Source organism: Bufo gargarizans, chromosome 3, assembly GCF_014858855.1.
Source record: "Bufo gargarizans isolate SCDJY-AF-19 chromosome 3, ASM1485885v1, whole genome shotgun sequence".
NCBI lineage: Eukaryota > Metazoa > Chordata > Amphibia > Anura > Bufonidae > Bufo > Bufo gargarizans.
The window spans coordinates 409,502,248-409,518,451 of NC_058082.1; the positions used below are offsets into that span (position 1 = coordinate 409,502,248).

Below are 16,204 nucleotides of genomic sequence, written 5' to 3' on the forward strand. Positions count from 1 at the left end.
TTGCACCATTTTGTGTCAATGCAAAGGGATCCGTCCCCATTGACTTACATTGTAAGTCAGGACGGATCCGTTTGGCTCCGCATGGCCATGCGGACACAAAAACGCTACTTGCAGCATTTTAGGATCCGCCTCCAAAACGGAACGGGGGGCCGTACGGAGCCGAACAAATGCATTCTGAATGGATCCTCATCCATTCAGAATGCATTGGGGTTAAACTGATGCATTTGGGGCTGCTTGTGAGAGCCTTGAAACGGATCCCACAAGCGGATCCCCAAACGCAAGTGTGAACGTAGCCTAAACATTAAGTCCTATGTACATAAATATCATTCCCCCCCACCATCTACTTTTAACATACAGTCCCATGTAAATAACATCACTCCCTCCCCCAGCCACCTCAAGCACACAGTTCCATGTCAATAACATCCCTCCCTTCAGCCCTAACATACATCCCAGTTAAATAACTACAACTCCCAGCATCTGCCTCTCCCTTCACTTACCTCTCTTCATGTACAGACATCAGCATTAGGCTCCTTCTCCTCTTCACTCCGGTCCAATCCTGCACTGGTCACATGATGGTGACATCATCCAGGTCATCCTATCACAGCCTGTTTTGCTGATCACATGACCTGTGATGTCACCACACACAGGTCCTTCACCTCTTCCCAGTGTAATAAATTCAATTGTATTGCCGTTCTGTGTACAGCAATACAGTTGTATCTAGCAGGCAGGCAGGACATTCGGGGCATGGGACAAAACATCCGGGGCCCAGGCCCCGAATGTTTTAACCTAGCGACGCCCCTGCTAACACTGATTGCACATATCATAGGCCTCTCTTTGCAGAGGACATTGTCCTAAGTTAGTTGTGATACGTAATGTACAGCAGAGTTCCTTTAACTTAGAACTAAAAGTTATATGCGACAAGAAAAATATATAAAAAAAGCCCCATGCTAACCTAAACTCAGTAACTGACAGTCATGGTGTGCTGAGGGTTGCTGGTCACTTAAACAGGGCCAATTAAGAAAAGAGGATTCAGAAAGGAATCCTCTGATTATTCCCAAACTGTCATCATGTTACTACACTGCTGATACGACATTATCACAAAAGAATCAAGCACCAAGGAAGAGACTTTCCAGATGGTATTTTAGGAGTGGAGGCCTCTGGATAATGGGAAGAAAATACATATTGCCTCCTAATTCACCATTGCGTTCAGTGTTGCAAGTCAACGAGAAAATTGCAACCAATGCAAATTTCAGACTTTTCATCACAGTATACATTGCTCGTTTCTATGGTTATGGCCACCCTGCAATCCATCAGAGGTGGCCGTGCTTGCACACTATAGAAAAAAAACACTGGCCTCTTTGGTGGTCAGGACCATGGGAGGTGCACATAGGCTGATGCTTTTTCCTATAGTGTGCAAGCACGGCCACCTCTGATGGATTGCAGATTGCTCGTAGCTCCTGAATATGAGCGTAGTATAATATCATGGAAAAATGAGTCAAGCCAGCAAAGTTGACCATATACTGTCCTACAATGAGCAATTGTTCTACACTTCTTTAACTCCTAGAAACTTGACTCTTCAAATCATTATCACTGCATCACCCATTAATGGGTGGATGGTTTTCTGGATACAATTTTTTGAAGTAACTCCATGTATTCTACTTCCAGCTCTGGCTCTTTCACTTCCACCTTTGTTTCGACTTTTAGCATGGCAAACAGCCTCTCTTGACTTTCTCAGTCATTCACTGCAGCCAGAGAACGACTGGGATGAATGACTCACTTAGAGCTTTACACATTACACTGATAAGGGCAATGCTCTTCTGAAGGCATCTTTATCTAGGCATATTGAGAGAACAATAGTGCTGTCATACTGTTGTTACTAAAGGGCCCTCTACACAAGCCAAGTCCCTAACGAGGGTTCATAGTAACGCTCGTTAGCAATGATCGGGCAGTGTAAATGTACTGCCGGTGAACGAGAAAAATATAAAGGGACCTTAATTGTACTCCTCTGCTATCATAATAGCAGATAGCAAATTCCCTTCTCAACAGCCGTAAACTAAAAAATGGATCACCTATCTGTATACTGATGGAGCAGAATTGACACACACTTGGTGAGTTATCACATCTAGTTAGTTATGACTATGACTCTTAACTATGCTACATCTGTATGTTTAGCTCTTTGTGCTGACTGCTATAGAAGGACAATATTATCTATTTTTCAGTAATATAGTACTACCTACAAGAAGATGGAGTTTTTAAAAAATAGTACCTTTTAAAGGGGTTGTCTCAGACATTGGGAGCATATTGCATTGGGGGCATAACCTCTGGGACCTGCACCTATCGTTCGAACAGAGCCTGCAAAGTGAAGGAGGGCCCACTGTGCATGCGTGGCCATCCACCATTTATAACTATGGGTCCACAGAAAACAGCTGAGTGATGCGCTCAGCTATTTTCGGCATCCCCATTGAAATGAATGGGAAGCACAACGCTCAAGCGTGTCCATCACTTCATTCACTTCTATGGGGCTGACAGAAATAGCTGAGCCGGCGATTGTGCGGGCCCCCCCTTCACTTTGCGGGCTCCATTCTAAAGATACTTGTGTGTCCCGCCTCTAGCGATATGCCCCCAATGGCTGAGGTAAAACAACCCTTTAAGTCAATGAGTTGATTCTAATAAAATAAGCTCTGCTTGATTCTGCAATACTTAAATCTTATAGTTCATGTACATAGCTATGTAGGAGATGTTTGGGTGATGCATACTTAGAAATAAGGGCACGATCAGTATCAGAAAAGATCTTCTTAAAGCACATACCTCTGCACTCTGGTGTATTATAACTCCATCTTCTCTGATCGAGACAGGTAATTGTATCTTGTCCAACAAGCTGAAATCCTTCATCACAGCCATATGTTACAGTATCGTTGTAAAAATATTCTTCCATTTCGGGATCATACCATCCATTCTTTACATATGCTGGGCTGCCACATTTGTAAACTGAAATATAGCAGATATAACACAATAAAATAATCATATATATTAAAACAATCTTTTATTTCCAGTACAATATATTTTAGACTTAAAAAGGTTGTCTCACCTCGGACAAAAGTAAACTATGGCTAGGATAGGCCACCATTTGGGTAGGTGCAGGCCCCTCCATTTATTTATATGGGAGTTCTGAAAATAGCCAAGCACTGGCTGGGTTATTTAAGGCAGTCCTATAGAGGTGAATGGAGCCTTGGCGGCGCTTGCACAGTGCTCTCTCGATTAATTTCTATTGGACTTCCGAAAATAGCCAAGTGTGCTCGCTCAGCTATTAACTGAACTCCCATAGAAATGAATGGTGAGCATGCTGGTGTGCTTTTCTTCAAATTCAGGGGGCCTGTCTCCAGAGGTGGGACAAACCTATCTGACATTGGTGGCATTTCGCTATGTCTGAGATGATAAAACCCACTCGCCATATATTTTCCCTATGCATATTTTACCTTCATCTGGACAGAATTTGTGCTTTGTATTGCAGCTCAGTCCCATTCACTTGAGCTGTCTGAGCTGTCTCTGTTCCACATGACCGACGATTGTGACGTCACTCGACTAGGAAGAGGCAGCAGTACTCGCCGGAATGCCGCGGCTTCTTTAAACAGCTGATCCACAAGGGTGGCAGAAATTGGACCCCCACTGATCTAAGATTAATGACCTATTTGGATTATAGGTCATCAGTGTCAAAATCTCGCACAACCCCTTTAAATACCTTGCAAAAACCAAGCTGAGTCTGCTCTATGTGGTGGGTACTGGCTGTCTAATAAAACTGACACCAGTCTGGCTGGTTGAAGATATCTCTGATTTAACCCCTCAGCTGCTGCAGTCAATAGGAGAGATTAGTCACAGGAAGGGGCTTCCTCTGTCTTCTAATCTGGGTCACACTGTCTACTAGGACTATTCATACACAGGACTGTGACTGTAACAAGGAGACATCCTCTACATCTACAAGAAAGAAGGTCTCTCCATCCAATAGAAGAGGATTCTTTACTGTAAGAGCAGTGAGACTGAAATTCTCTGCCTGAGGAGGTGGTGATGGTGAACTCACTAAAAGAGTTCAAGAGGGACCTGGAGTGTAATAATATTACTAATATTACTACTGACACAGATGGGCAAGTTTAATGCGAGAAACTCGCTGCTTGTGACATAATGCTGTCAATTTAAGGCCTCATGCACATGGTCGTTCGGCCGTTCCGTGCATTGGGGACCACAATTTGCAGTCTAACAATGCACGGGCAACATCAGTGCGGCTGCTGCAGACGGATCCAGACCCATTCAACTTAAATGGGTCCGTGATCTGTCCCCACTGCAAAAAAATAATAATAGAACAAGTTTTATTTTTTTGTGGAGTGGAGGCACGGAGAGAAACTCCACAGAAGCACTCTGTAATGCTTCTGTGGGTTTCCATGCCTGCGTTCCGCACCAGACTTTCTGGATTGCAGACGCCTATTTTAGGCATAGAAAAAATGGTCTACATGTAAGAGCTCTTTCACACTTGCGTTCTTTTCTTCCGGCATAGAGTTCCGTCGTTGGGGCTCTATGCCGGAAGAATCCTGATCAGGATTATCCTAATGCATTCTGAATGGAGTGAAATCCGTTCAGGATGCATCAGGATGTCTTCAGTTCCGGAACGGAACGTTTTTTGGCCGGAGAAAATACCGCAGCATGCTGCACTTTTTGCTCCGGCCCAAAAAACGGAAGACTTGCCGCAAGGCCGGATCCGGAATGAATGCCCATTAAAAGGCATTGATCCGGATCCGGCCTTAAGCTAAACGTCGTTTCGGCGCATTGCCGGATACGACGTTTAGCTTTTTTAGAGTGGTTACCATGGCTGCCGGGACGGTAAAGTCCCGGCAGCCATGGTAAAGTGTAGCGGGGAGCGGGGGAGCAGCATACTTACCATCCGTGCAGCTCCCGGGGCGCTCCAGAGTGACGTCAGGGCGCCCGAGGCGCATGGATGACGTGATCGCATGGCACGTCATCCATGCGCATGGGGAGCTCTGACGTCATTCTGGAGCGCCCCGGGAGCCGCACGGATGGTAAGTATACCGCTCCCCCGCTCCCCGCTCCTACTATGGAAACCAGGACTTTAATAGCATCCTGGGTGCCATGGTAACACTGAAAGCATTTTGAAGACGGATCCGTCTTCAAATGCTTTCAGTACACTTGCGTTTTTCCGGATCCGTCGTGTAATTCCGGCAAGTGGAATACACGCCGGATCCGGACAACGCAAGTGTGAAAGAGGCCTAAGACAGCTAGGAAGCTGTCTTACATTTAGAAGTGGCGGAGAACCCGCTGAATTTATGGAGAGGCCTGCTCCCCTTTATAACTCCGGTCAGAACCACCGCCAGTGCAGAGCTTTATTAAGACTGGCGTCTAAAACGCTACCAATGTCAATTTGGTCCCACCTCTCAGACCCTCGCTTATCTCTGGAACGGGGCCCCCAAAGTGAATGATAGCCCCCAGGAATTCTTGTGGGGCTCGGCCTGTGGGGACCCCATAGGAGTAGCGGGAAAGGTCACGCATGCCTGCGGAGTCTTCGGTTCCGACTCTTTTGCGGGCAGACGCAGTTCCGTCGCGATTGCATATCCATGCTGGGCAGCTTGAGCGTCTGCGTGCACGCTTGAGAAGAAGTTTGCAAAGGGTTACGCGGCCGAACGTACGTGTATCTTATTCACTACGTCGGCCGTTAATAGAGAATATACCTGTACATAAACTCTAGTAGATTAGAGGGCAGGTATGGGTTAAGTGATCAATGACCAGCCAAGGCTGCACAAGTGCCAGGGATTAAGATAATCATATGGCCTATGAGGAATAGACACATGGCACTCTGTGATTGGCTAGCAGGTGTTGAAGAGGTGATCTCCCTGGCTGGTCAGTGCCCACTGTTGTTTTGACAACCTGGGTGTATGTGGCTGTTCACATTCTTCCAGACTACCTGTGCATGACCTCTGACTTCCTCAATCTATCTCTAGAGACTGCCTGTGGGAAAATTCTATGTGGAACAGTTTGTCTTGTGTTGGACCTCGGATCGGACCCTGGAATTGTCTCGTCCCTAGGTACTACGTTACACTGACTATTTTTGTGCATATGAACTTTGTCCTGGTCTGGCTGTCCCTTGTGAGTTTTCCTGCCCAAGTTGTTATTTGGATTGATTGCCTGCATATGATTTCTGCATAAGACCGATCATGTGACTAGTTGGAACGCATACGTATCAAAACCGGAAGTATTGGCCCTGCAGCCGCCGCTCAAACAGTACACACACAGCAGCCATTGTATAGGTGTATATACAATGAATAAATAAGTCGAGATGTCGCGAACATAAAATTTTCCGTTGGCGAACGCGAATTTTCGTGAACGGGCGAACCGCCATTGACTTGAAAATTACATAGTTGACGCAGAGTCGGGTTTTAATCCATAAAGGGCATAAATCACCTAACATTCCTAAATTGTTTGGAATAACGTGCTGTAAAACATCAGGTATGATGTTGTATCGATCAGGTAGTGTAACGGTTACGTCTGCTTCACAGTGACAGACCAAACTCCCTGTTTAACGCACCACAAACAACTGCAAACAGTCCATTTGCACAACCGCAAACTCCCCATTTGCACAAGGTTGGATACCAAGCTAGCCATGTCCCGTTCCTTGTCCTCACTTCCACCTCCTCAAAGCCACCTTCCTCCTCTGACTCCTCTTCTTCAGACTCCTCTCTCTGCGTTATTATAAGGTGTGTTAAGTAGTACTATTCCTATCAGTTTAATCCCTGTTACGTCCACTAATATTATTATTATTAATATTATTATAAGGTGTGTTAAGTAGTACTATTCTATCAGGGGACGTAACAGGGATTAAACTATCAGAGGATGTGTATATGGCATCAATTTTAGGAACCGGGAGATGGAAAAAGACGCTTGGTCGGTCGTCTAAATTCCAATTTGGGGCACTGCGCGTGCGCTGTGTAATGTACTGTGCAATCCCAATATGTGTGGTGTGTTAAGTAGTACTATTCCTATCAGTTTAATCCCTGTTACGTCCCCTATCAGGGAACGTGTTTGTAATAGATTTTAGACAACCACAAAGAGTTGTCAATAGTTGACACACTCATGACATAAATTGTATTCCTCTATGCGTCAATCTTGGCGTAGTGATGACTGTGCTCGTGCGCACGTTTAGGAGATTGCAGGCGATGGGGTTTTTCAAAGCTTATGGTCGTGCTGAGGTAATTCAGTGACAGTTAAGTAACCCAGAAAACAATGATTCTGCAGTGTGGGCCCATTGTTGGCCTAGTAGGCTTTAATTATCACCTTAGATGATCACAAAGAAAATTAATGTTTTTTCTATGCAAAATTATCCAGCCGATCGCTTTTGGTCTGTTCACAATGAAGCAACGACCTTATCATCTCGGGTGTGCCAACATTGCCAACACACTTATAGAGGTGGTCGCTTCATTGCGATATGCAAGCCCCTTCACCACAACAAGGTAACGATCATGAAGGTGAATTGACACATGTATGTGCCTTTTTCTTTTGTTTGGTTTTTGAAGCCACAGTTCAGCACAAGAGGCCAGAAAAATTAGGCATGTACACATGCCTGAAAAACTAGGCATTGTTGCAGAAAGTGCCGTAAAACATTGCGGCTTGAAGCCTAGTTGGTGGCGGATAAGTCACGCAAGTCATCCGGCATCCAGAGATAAAATACAACAGCGTGTGGACCATTTTTAGTCCAAGGCAGCTTATCTCAGTCATCAGGCCTTTTTTAGTCGAATGTATCACCCACTGTCAGTCCCTTCAGGATCCATCCCTCATTCATCTTAATAAAGGTGAGGTAATCTATACTTTTTTGACCTAGGCGACTTCTCTTCTCAGTGACAATACCTCCTGGTCCTTTATGACATGACACTTGAAGCGGGGCAGGCCAGAAGTTCTATCGCAAATTGGGATAGCTCAGGCCACAGGTCAAGCCTGCACACCCAGTAGTCAAGGGGTTCATCGCTCCTCAGAGTGTCGATATCTGCAGTTAAGGCGAGGTAGTCTGCTACCTGTTGGTCAAGTCGTTCTGAGGGTGGACCCCCCCAGCCATGTACAACACCATGGGTACCAGATAGGTGACAACGAGCACCCTGGGATGCCTGCTGTGGTTGGTCTTCCTCCTCCTCAAAGCCAAATTCCTCCTCTGACTCCTCTTCCTCAGACTCCTCCTCTTCCAGCATTGCCACAGGTCCAGCAAGCGATGCTGATAAGGCTGTTTCTGGTGGTGATGATGGTGACCACAACTCTTCCTCTTCACGCTCATCTACGGCCTGATCCAGCACTTTTCGCAGGGCACGCTCCAGGAAGAAAACAAATGGGATGATGTCGCTGATGGTGCCTTCGGTGCGACTGACTAGGTTTGTCACTTCCTCAAAAGGACGCATGAGCCTACAGGCATTGCGCATGAGCGTCCAGTAACGTGGCAAAAAAATTCCCAGCTCCGCAGAGGCTGTCCTAGCACCCCAGTCATACGAATACTCGTTGATGGCTTTTTCTTGTTGGAGCAGGCGGTCGAACATTAGGAGTGTTGAATTCCAACGTGTCGGGCTGTCGCAAACCTGGCCTGCTTGAGGACGTCCTGTAAGCCTGGGTACTTATGCACAAAGCGTTGTATGATCAGATTACACACATATGCCATGCACGGCACAAATTGCCCAAATTCAATGCCGCCAACAAATTGCTTCCGTTGTCACACCACTTTGCCGATCTCCAGTTGGTGCGGAGTCAGCCATTGATCCACCTGTGCGTTCAGGACGGACAGGAGTGCTGGTCTGGTGTGGCTCTCTGCTTTCAGGCAAGTCAACCCCAAGTCGGCATGACCCTGTCGTATCCGGGATGTGGAATAGCCCCTGGGAGCTGGGGGGGGGGCAGTTGATGAGGAGCAATGGAAGAGGATGGAATAAAGGAGGTGGCAGCAGGCTTGGCTGCAAGTTGTGGTGGTGTCACCAACTCCTCTGCAGAGCCACGCATTCCTTGCTTGGCAGCCGTGAGCAGGTTTACCATTGGGGGCGCATTGGCACAGTGTAGGTGATATACCTGCCCTGACCGTGCTTTGCAGACCAGGTATCAGTGGTCAGATGGACCCTTGCCCCAACACTGTGTGCCAGACATGCCATGACTTCCTTTTCCATAATCGAGTACAGGTTGGGGATTGCCTTTTGTGCAAAGAAATTTCATCTGGGTACTTTCCACTGCGGTGTCCCAATAGCTACAAATTTTTTGAAGGCCTCAGACTCCACCAGCATGTATGGTAACTTGGTGGGCTAAGAGTTCAGACAAGCCAGCTGTCAGACACCGGGCAAGGGGGTGACTTTGTGACATTGGCTTCTTACGCTCAAACATGTCCTTGACAGACACCTGACTGTGGGCAGATGAGCAGGAACTGCTCAAGGCGAGAGGTGGAGTGGCGGGTGGTTGAGGGGGCAAGGAGGACAGCAGAGGTTGACGTGGCTGAAGATGGTGGACCAGGAGGAGGATGGTGGCTTTGGTATGTCCTCGCCGTGTTCTTGGATAACGACTAGGGATGAGCGAACTCGAACTGTATAGTTCGGGTTCGTACCGAATTTTGGGGTGTCCGTGACACGGACCCGAACCCGGACATTTTCGTAAAAGTCCGGGTTCGGGTTCGGTGTTCGTCGCTTTCTTGGCGCTTTTGTGACGCTTTCTTGGCGCTTTTTGAAAGGCTGCAAAGCAGCCAATCAACAAGCGTCATACTACTTGCCCCAAGAGGCCATCACAGCCATGCCTACTATTGGCATGGCTGTGATTGGCCAGAGCACCATGTGACCCAGCCTCTATTTAAGCTGGAGTCACATAGCGCCGCCCGTCACTCTGCTCTGATTAGCGTAGGGAGAGGTTGCGGCTGCGACAGTAGGGCGAGATTAGGCAGATTAACTCCTCCAAAGGACTTGATTAACTGATCGATCTGCAGCTGTGGATCATTGAGCTGCTGATCCTCAATTGCTCACTGTTTTTAGGCTGCACAGACCGTTTGTCAGTCTCATTTTTCTGGGGTGATCGGCGGCCATTTTGTGTCTTGTGGTGCGCCAGCACAAGCTGCGACCAAGTGCATTTAACCCTCAATGGTGTGGTTGTTTTTTGGCTAAAGCCTACATCAGGGTGAAGCTGTCACACCAAGTGCATTTAACCAGCAATAGTCTGTTCATTTTTTGGCCATATACAAAATCAGGGGCAAGCTGCGCCTGTCACCAAGTGCATTTAACCCTCAATGGTGTGGTTGTTTTTTGGCTAAAGCCTACATCAGGGTGAAGCTGTGACACCAAGTGCATTTAACCAGCAATAGTCTGTTCATTTTTTGGCCATATACAAAATCAGGGGCAAGCTGCGCCTGTCACCAAGTGCATTTAACCCTCAATGGTGTGGTTGTTTTTTGGCTAAAGCCTACATCAGGGTGAAGCTGTCACACCAAGTGCATTTAACCAGCAATAGTCTGTTCATTTTTTGGCCATATACAAAATCAGGGGCAAGCTGCGCCTGTCACCAAGTGCATTTAACCCTCAATGGTGTGGTTGTTTTTTGGCTAAAGCCTACATCAGGGTGAAGCTGTCACACCAAGTGCATTTAACCAGCAATAGTCTGTTTATTTTTTGGCCATATCCCAGTCTAATTCTGTCACTAAATCCATACCGGTCACCCAGCGCCTAAATACTAGGCCTCAAATTTATATCCAGCTAAATCTGTCCCTAGTGCTGTAGCTGGGCGAGTTATTTAGTGTCCGTTCAAGCACATTTCTTGTTCTGGGTTGAAATACAATTCCCAATTTAGCAATTTCATAATTTAGTGGTTCCTGCTATATCAGAGCTATTTGAAATCTATCCCAAAAAGGGTATATAATATTGAAGGTGCACATTGGGTCATTCAGAATAACTTCACACACACCCGCTACTGTGTATTTCCAAGTCTAATTCTGTCACTAAACCCATACCTGTCACCCAGCGCCTAAATACTAGGCCTCAAATTTAAATCCCTCTAAATCTCTTGTTACCGCTGTACTGTTGTTGCTGGGCAAGATATTTAGTGTCCGTCAAAGCACATTTTTTGTTCTGGGTTGAAGTACAATTCCCAATTTAGCAATTTCATAATTTAGTGGTTCCTGCTATATCAGAGCTATTTGGAATCTATCCCTAAAAGGGTATATAATATTGAAGGTGCACATTGGGTCATTCAGAATAACTTCACACACACCCGCTACTGTGTATTTCCAAGTCTAATTCTGTCACTAAACCCATACCTGTCACCCAGCGCCTAAATACTAGGCCTCAAATTTAAATCCCTCTAAATCTCTCGTTACCGCTGTACTGTTGTTGCTGGGCAAGATATTTAGTGTCCGTCAAAGCACATTTTTTGTTCTGGGTTGAAGTACAATTCCCAATTTAGCAATTTCATAATTTAGTGGTTTCTGCTATATCAGAGCTATTTGAAATCTATCCCTAAAAGGGTATATAATATTGAAGGTGCACATAGGGTCATTCAGAATAACTTCACACACACGCTTCTGTGCATTTCCAAGTCTAATTCTGTCACTAAATCCATACCGGTGACCCAGCGCCTAAATACTAGGCCTCAAATTTAAATCCCTCTAAATCTCTCGTTACCCACCGCTGTACTGTTGTTGCTGGGCAAGATATTTAGTGTCCGTCAAAGCACATTTTTTGTTCTGGGTTGAAGTACAATTCCCAATTTAGCAATTTCATAATTTAGTGGTTTCTGCTATATCAGAGCTATTTGAAATCTATCCCTAAAAGGGTATATAATATTGAAGGTGCACATAGGGTCATTCAGAATAACTTCACACACACCCGCTACTGTGTATTTCCAAGTCTAATTCTGTCACTAAACCCATACCTGTCACCCAGCGCCTAAATACTAGGCCTCAAATTTAAATCCCTCTAAATCTCTCGTTACCGCTGTACTGTTGTTGCTGGGCAAGATATTTAGTGTCCGTCAAAGCACATTTTTTGTTCTGGGTTGAAGTACAATTCCCAATTTAGCAATTTCATAATTTAGTGGTTTCTGCTATATCAGAGCTATTTGAAATCTATCCCTAAAAGGGTATATAATATTGAAGGTGCACATTGGGTCATTCAGAATAACTTCACACACACGCTTCTGTGCATTTCCAAGTCTAATTCTGTCACTAAATCCATACCGGTGACCCAGCGCCTAAATACTAGGCCTCAAATTTAAATCCCTCTAAATCTCTCGTTACCCACCGCTGTACTGTTGTTGCTGGGCAAGATATTTAGTGTCCGTCAAAGCACATTTTTTGTTCTGGGTTGAAGTACAATTCCCAATTTAGCAATTTCATAATTTAGTGGTTTCTGCTATATCAGAGCTATTTGAAATCTATCCCTAAAAGGGTATATAATATTGAAGGTGCACATTGGGTCATTCAGAATAACTTCACACACACGCTTCTGTGCATTTCCAAGTCTAATTCTGTCACTAAATCCATACCGGTGACCCAGCGCCTAAATACTAGGCCTCAAATTTAAATCCCTCTAAATCTCTCGTTACCCACCGCTGTACTGTTGTTGCTGGGCAAGATATTTAGTGTCCGTCAAAGCACATTTTTTGTTCTGGGTTGAAGTACAATTCCCAATTTAGCAATTTCATAATTTAGTGGTTTCTGCTATATCAGAGCTATTTGAAATCTATCCCTAAAAGGGTATATAATATTGAAGGTGCACATTGGGTCATTCAGAATAACTTCACACACACGCTTCTGTGCATTTCCAAGTCTAATTCTGTCACTAAATCCATACCGGTGACCCAGCGCCTAAATACTAGGCCTCAAATTTAAATCCCTCTAAATCTCTCGTTACCCACCGCTGTACTGTTGTTGCTGGGCAAGATATTTAGTGTCCGTCAAAGCACATTTTTTGTTCTGGGTTGAAGTACAATTCCCAATTTAGCAATTTCATAATTTAGTGGTTTCTGCTATATCAGAGCTATTTGAAATCTATCCCTAAAAGGGTATATAATATTGAAGGTGCACATTGGGTCATTCAGAATAACTTCACACACACCCGCTACTGTGTATTTCCAAGTCTAATTCTGTCACTAAACCCATACCTGTCACCCAGCGCCTAAATACTAGGCCTCAAATTTAAATCCCTCTAAATCTCTCGTTACCGCTGTACTGTTGTTGCTGGGCAAGATATTTAGTGTCCGTCAAAGCACATTTTTTGTTCTGGGTTGAAGTACAATTCCCAATTTAGCAATTTCATAATTTAGTGGTTTCTGCTATATCAGAGCTATTTGAAATCTATCCCTAAAAGGGTATATAATATTGAAGGTGCACATTGGGTCATTCAGAATAACTTCACACACACGCTTCTGTGCATTTCCAAGTCTAATTCTGTCACTAAATCCATACCGGTGACCCAGCGCCTAAATACTAGGCCTCAAATTTAAATCCCTCTAAATCTCTCGTTACCGCTGTACTGTTGTTGCTGGGCAAGATATTTAGTGTCCGTCAAAGCACATTTTTTGTTCTGGGTTGAAGTACAATTCCCAATTTAGCAATTTCATAATTTAGTGGTTTCTGCTATATCAGAGCTATTTGAAATCTATCCCAAAAAGGGTATATAATATTGAAGGTGCACATAGGGTCATTCAGAGTAACTTCACACACACCCGCTACTGTGTATTTCCAAGTCTAATTCTGTCACTAAATCCATACCGGTGACCCAGCGCCTAAATACTAGGCCTCAAATTTAAATCCCTCTAAATCTCTCGTTACCCACCGCTGTACTGTTGTTGCTGGGCAAGATATTTAGTGTCCGTCAAAGCACATTTTTTGTTCTGGGTTGAAGTACAATTCCCAATTTAGCAATTTCATAATTTAGTGGTTTCTGCTATATCAGAGCTATTTGAAATCTATCCCTAAAAGGGTATATAATATTGAAGGTGCACATTGGGTCATTCAGAATAACTTCACACACACGCTTCTGTGCATTTCCAAGTCTAATTCTGTCACTAAATCCATACCGGTGACCCAGCGCCTAAATACTAGGCCTCAAATTTAAATCCCTCTAAATCTCTCGTTACCCACCGCTGTACTGTTGTTGCTGGGCAAGATATTTAGTGTCCGTCAAAGCACATTTTTTGTTCTGGGTTGAAGTACAATTCCCAATTTAGCAATTTCATAATTTAGTGGTTTCTGCTATATCAGAGCTATTTGAAATCTATCCCTAAAAGGGTATATAATATTGAAGGTGCACATAGGGTCATTCAGAATAACTTCACACACACGCTTCTGTGCATTTCCAAGTCTAATTCTGTCACTAAATCCATACCGGTGACCCAGCGCCTAAATACTAGGCCTCAAATTTAAATCCCTCTAAATCTCTCGTTACCCACCGCTGTACTGTTGTTGCTGGGCAAGATATTTAGTGTCCGTCAAAGCACATTTTTTGTTCTGGGTTGAAGTACAATTCCCAATTTAGCAATTTCATAATTTAGTGGTTTCTGCTATATCAGAGCTATTTGAAATCTATCCCTAAAAGGGTATATAATATTGAAGGTGCACATAGGGTCATTCAGAATAACTTCACACACACGCTTCTGTGCATTTCCAAGTCTAATTCTGTCACTAAATCCATACCGGTGACCCAGCGCCTAAATACTAGGCCTCAAATTTAAATCCCTCTAAATCTCTCGTTACCCACCGCTGTACTGTTGTTGCTGGGCAAGATATTTAGTGTCCGTCAAAGCACATTTTTTGTTCTGGGTTGAAGTACAATTCCCAATTTAGCAATTTCATAATTTAGTGGTTTCTGCTATATCAGAGCTATTTGAAATCTATCCCTAAAAGGGTATATAATATTGAAGGTGCACATAGGGTCATTCAGAATAACTTCACACACACGCTTCTGTGCATTTCCAAGTCTAATTCTGTCACTAAATCCATACCGGTGACCCAGCGCCTAAATACTAGGCCTCAAATTTATATCCCGCTAAATCTCTCGTTACCGCTGTACTGTTGTTGCTGGGCAAGATATTTAGTGTCCGTCAAAGCACATTTTTTGTTCTGGGTTGAAGTACAATTCCCAATTTAGCAATTTCATAATTTAGTGGTTCCTGCTATATCAGAGCTATTTGAAATCTATCCCAAAAAGGGTATATAATATTGAAGGTGCACATTGGGTCATTCAGAATAACTTCACACACACCCGCTACTGTGTATTTCCAAGTCTAATTCTGTCACTAAACCCATACCTGTCACCCAGCGCCTAAATACTAGGCCTCAAATTTAAATCCCTCTAAATCTCTCGTTACCGCTGTCCTGTTGTAGCTGGGAAAGTTATTTAGTGCCCGTCAAAGCACATTTTTTGTTCTGGGTTGAAGTACAATTCCCAATTTAGCAATTTCATAATTTAGTGGTTCCTGCTATATCAGAGCTATTTGAAATCTATCCCAAAAAGGGTATATAATATTCAAGGTGCACATTGGGTCATTCAGAATAACTTCACACACACGCTTCTGTGCATTTCCAAGTCTAATTCTGTCACTAAATCCATACCGGTCACCCAGCGCCTAAATACTAGGCCTCAAATTTATATCCCGCTGAATTTGAATACAATACATTGGGCCAAATAATATATTTGTTGTTGTGGTGAACCATAACAATGAGAAAAACATCTAGTAAGGGACGCGGACGTGGACATGGTCGTGGTGGTGTTAGTGGACCCTCTGGTGCTGGGAGAGGACGTGGCCGTTCTGCCACATCCACACGTCCTAGTGTACCAACTACCTCAGGTCCCAGTAGCCGCCAGAATTTACAGCGATATATGGTGGGGCCCAATGCCGTTCTAAGGATGGTAAGGCCTGAGCAGGTACAGGCATTAGTCAATTGGGTGGCCGACAGTGGATCCAGCACGTTCACATTATCTCCCACCCAGTCTTCTGCAGAAAGCGCACAGATGGCGCCTGAAAACCAACCCCATCAGTCTGTCACATCACCCCCATGCATACCAGGGAAACTGTCTCAGCCTCAAGTTATGCAGCAGTCTCTTATGCTGTTTGAAGACTCCGCTGGCAGGGTTTCCCAAGGGCATCCACCTAGCCCTTCCCCAGCGGTGAAAGACATAGAATGCACTGACGCACAACCACTTATGTTTCC

At 44.6% G+C, this 16,204-nt stretch overlaps 1 protein-coding gene across 2 annotated transcripts in view; it reads right to left on the minus strand.

Annotated features, from left to right (window-relative positions):
• LOC122932627 (complement receptor type 1-like) overlaps positions 1-16,204 on the minus strand; it is a 284,179-nt gene that overhangs the window by 75,766 nt on the left and 192,209 nt on the right. For both annotated transcript variants that reach the window (XM_044287148.1, XM_044287147.1), the window contains one exon: positions 2,809-2,988. In XM_044287148.1, the coding sequence (XP_044143083.1) occupies positions 2,809-2,988 (180 nt within the window). The remainder of the gene's footprint in view (positions 1-2,808; positions 2,989-16,204) is intronic.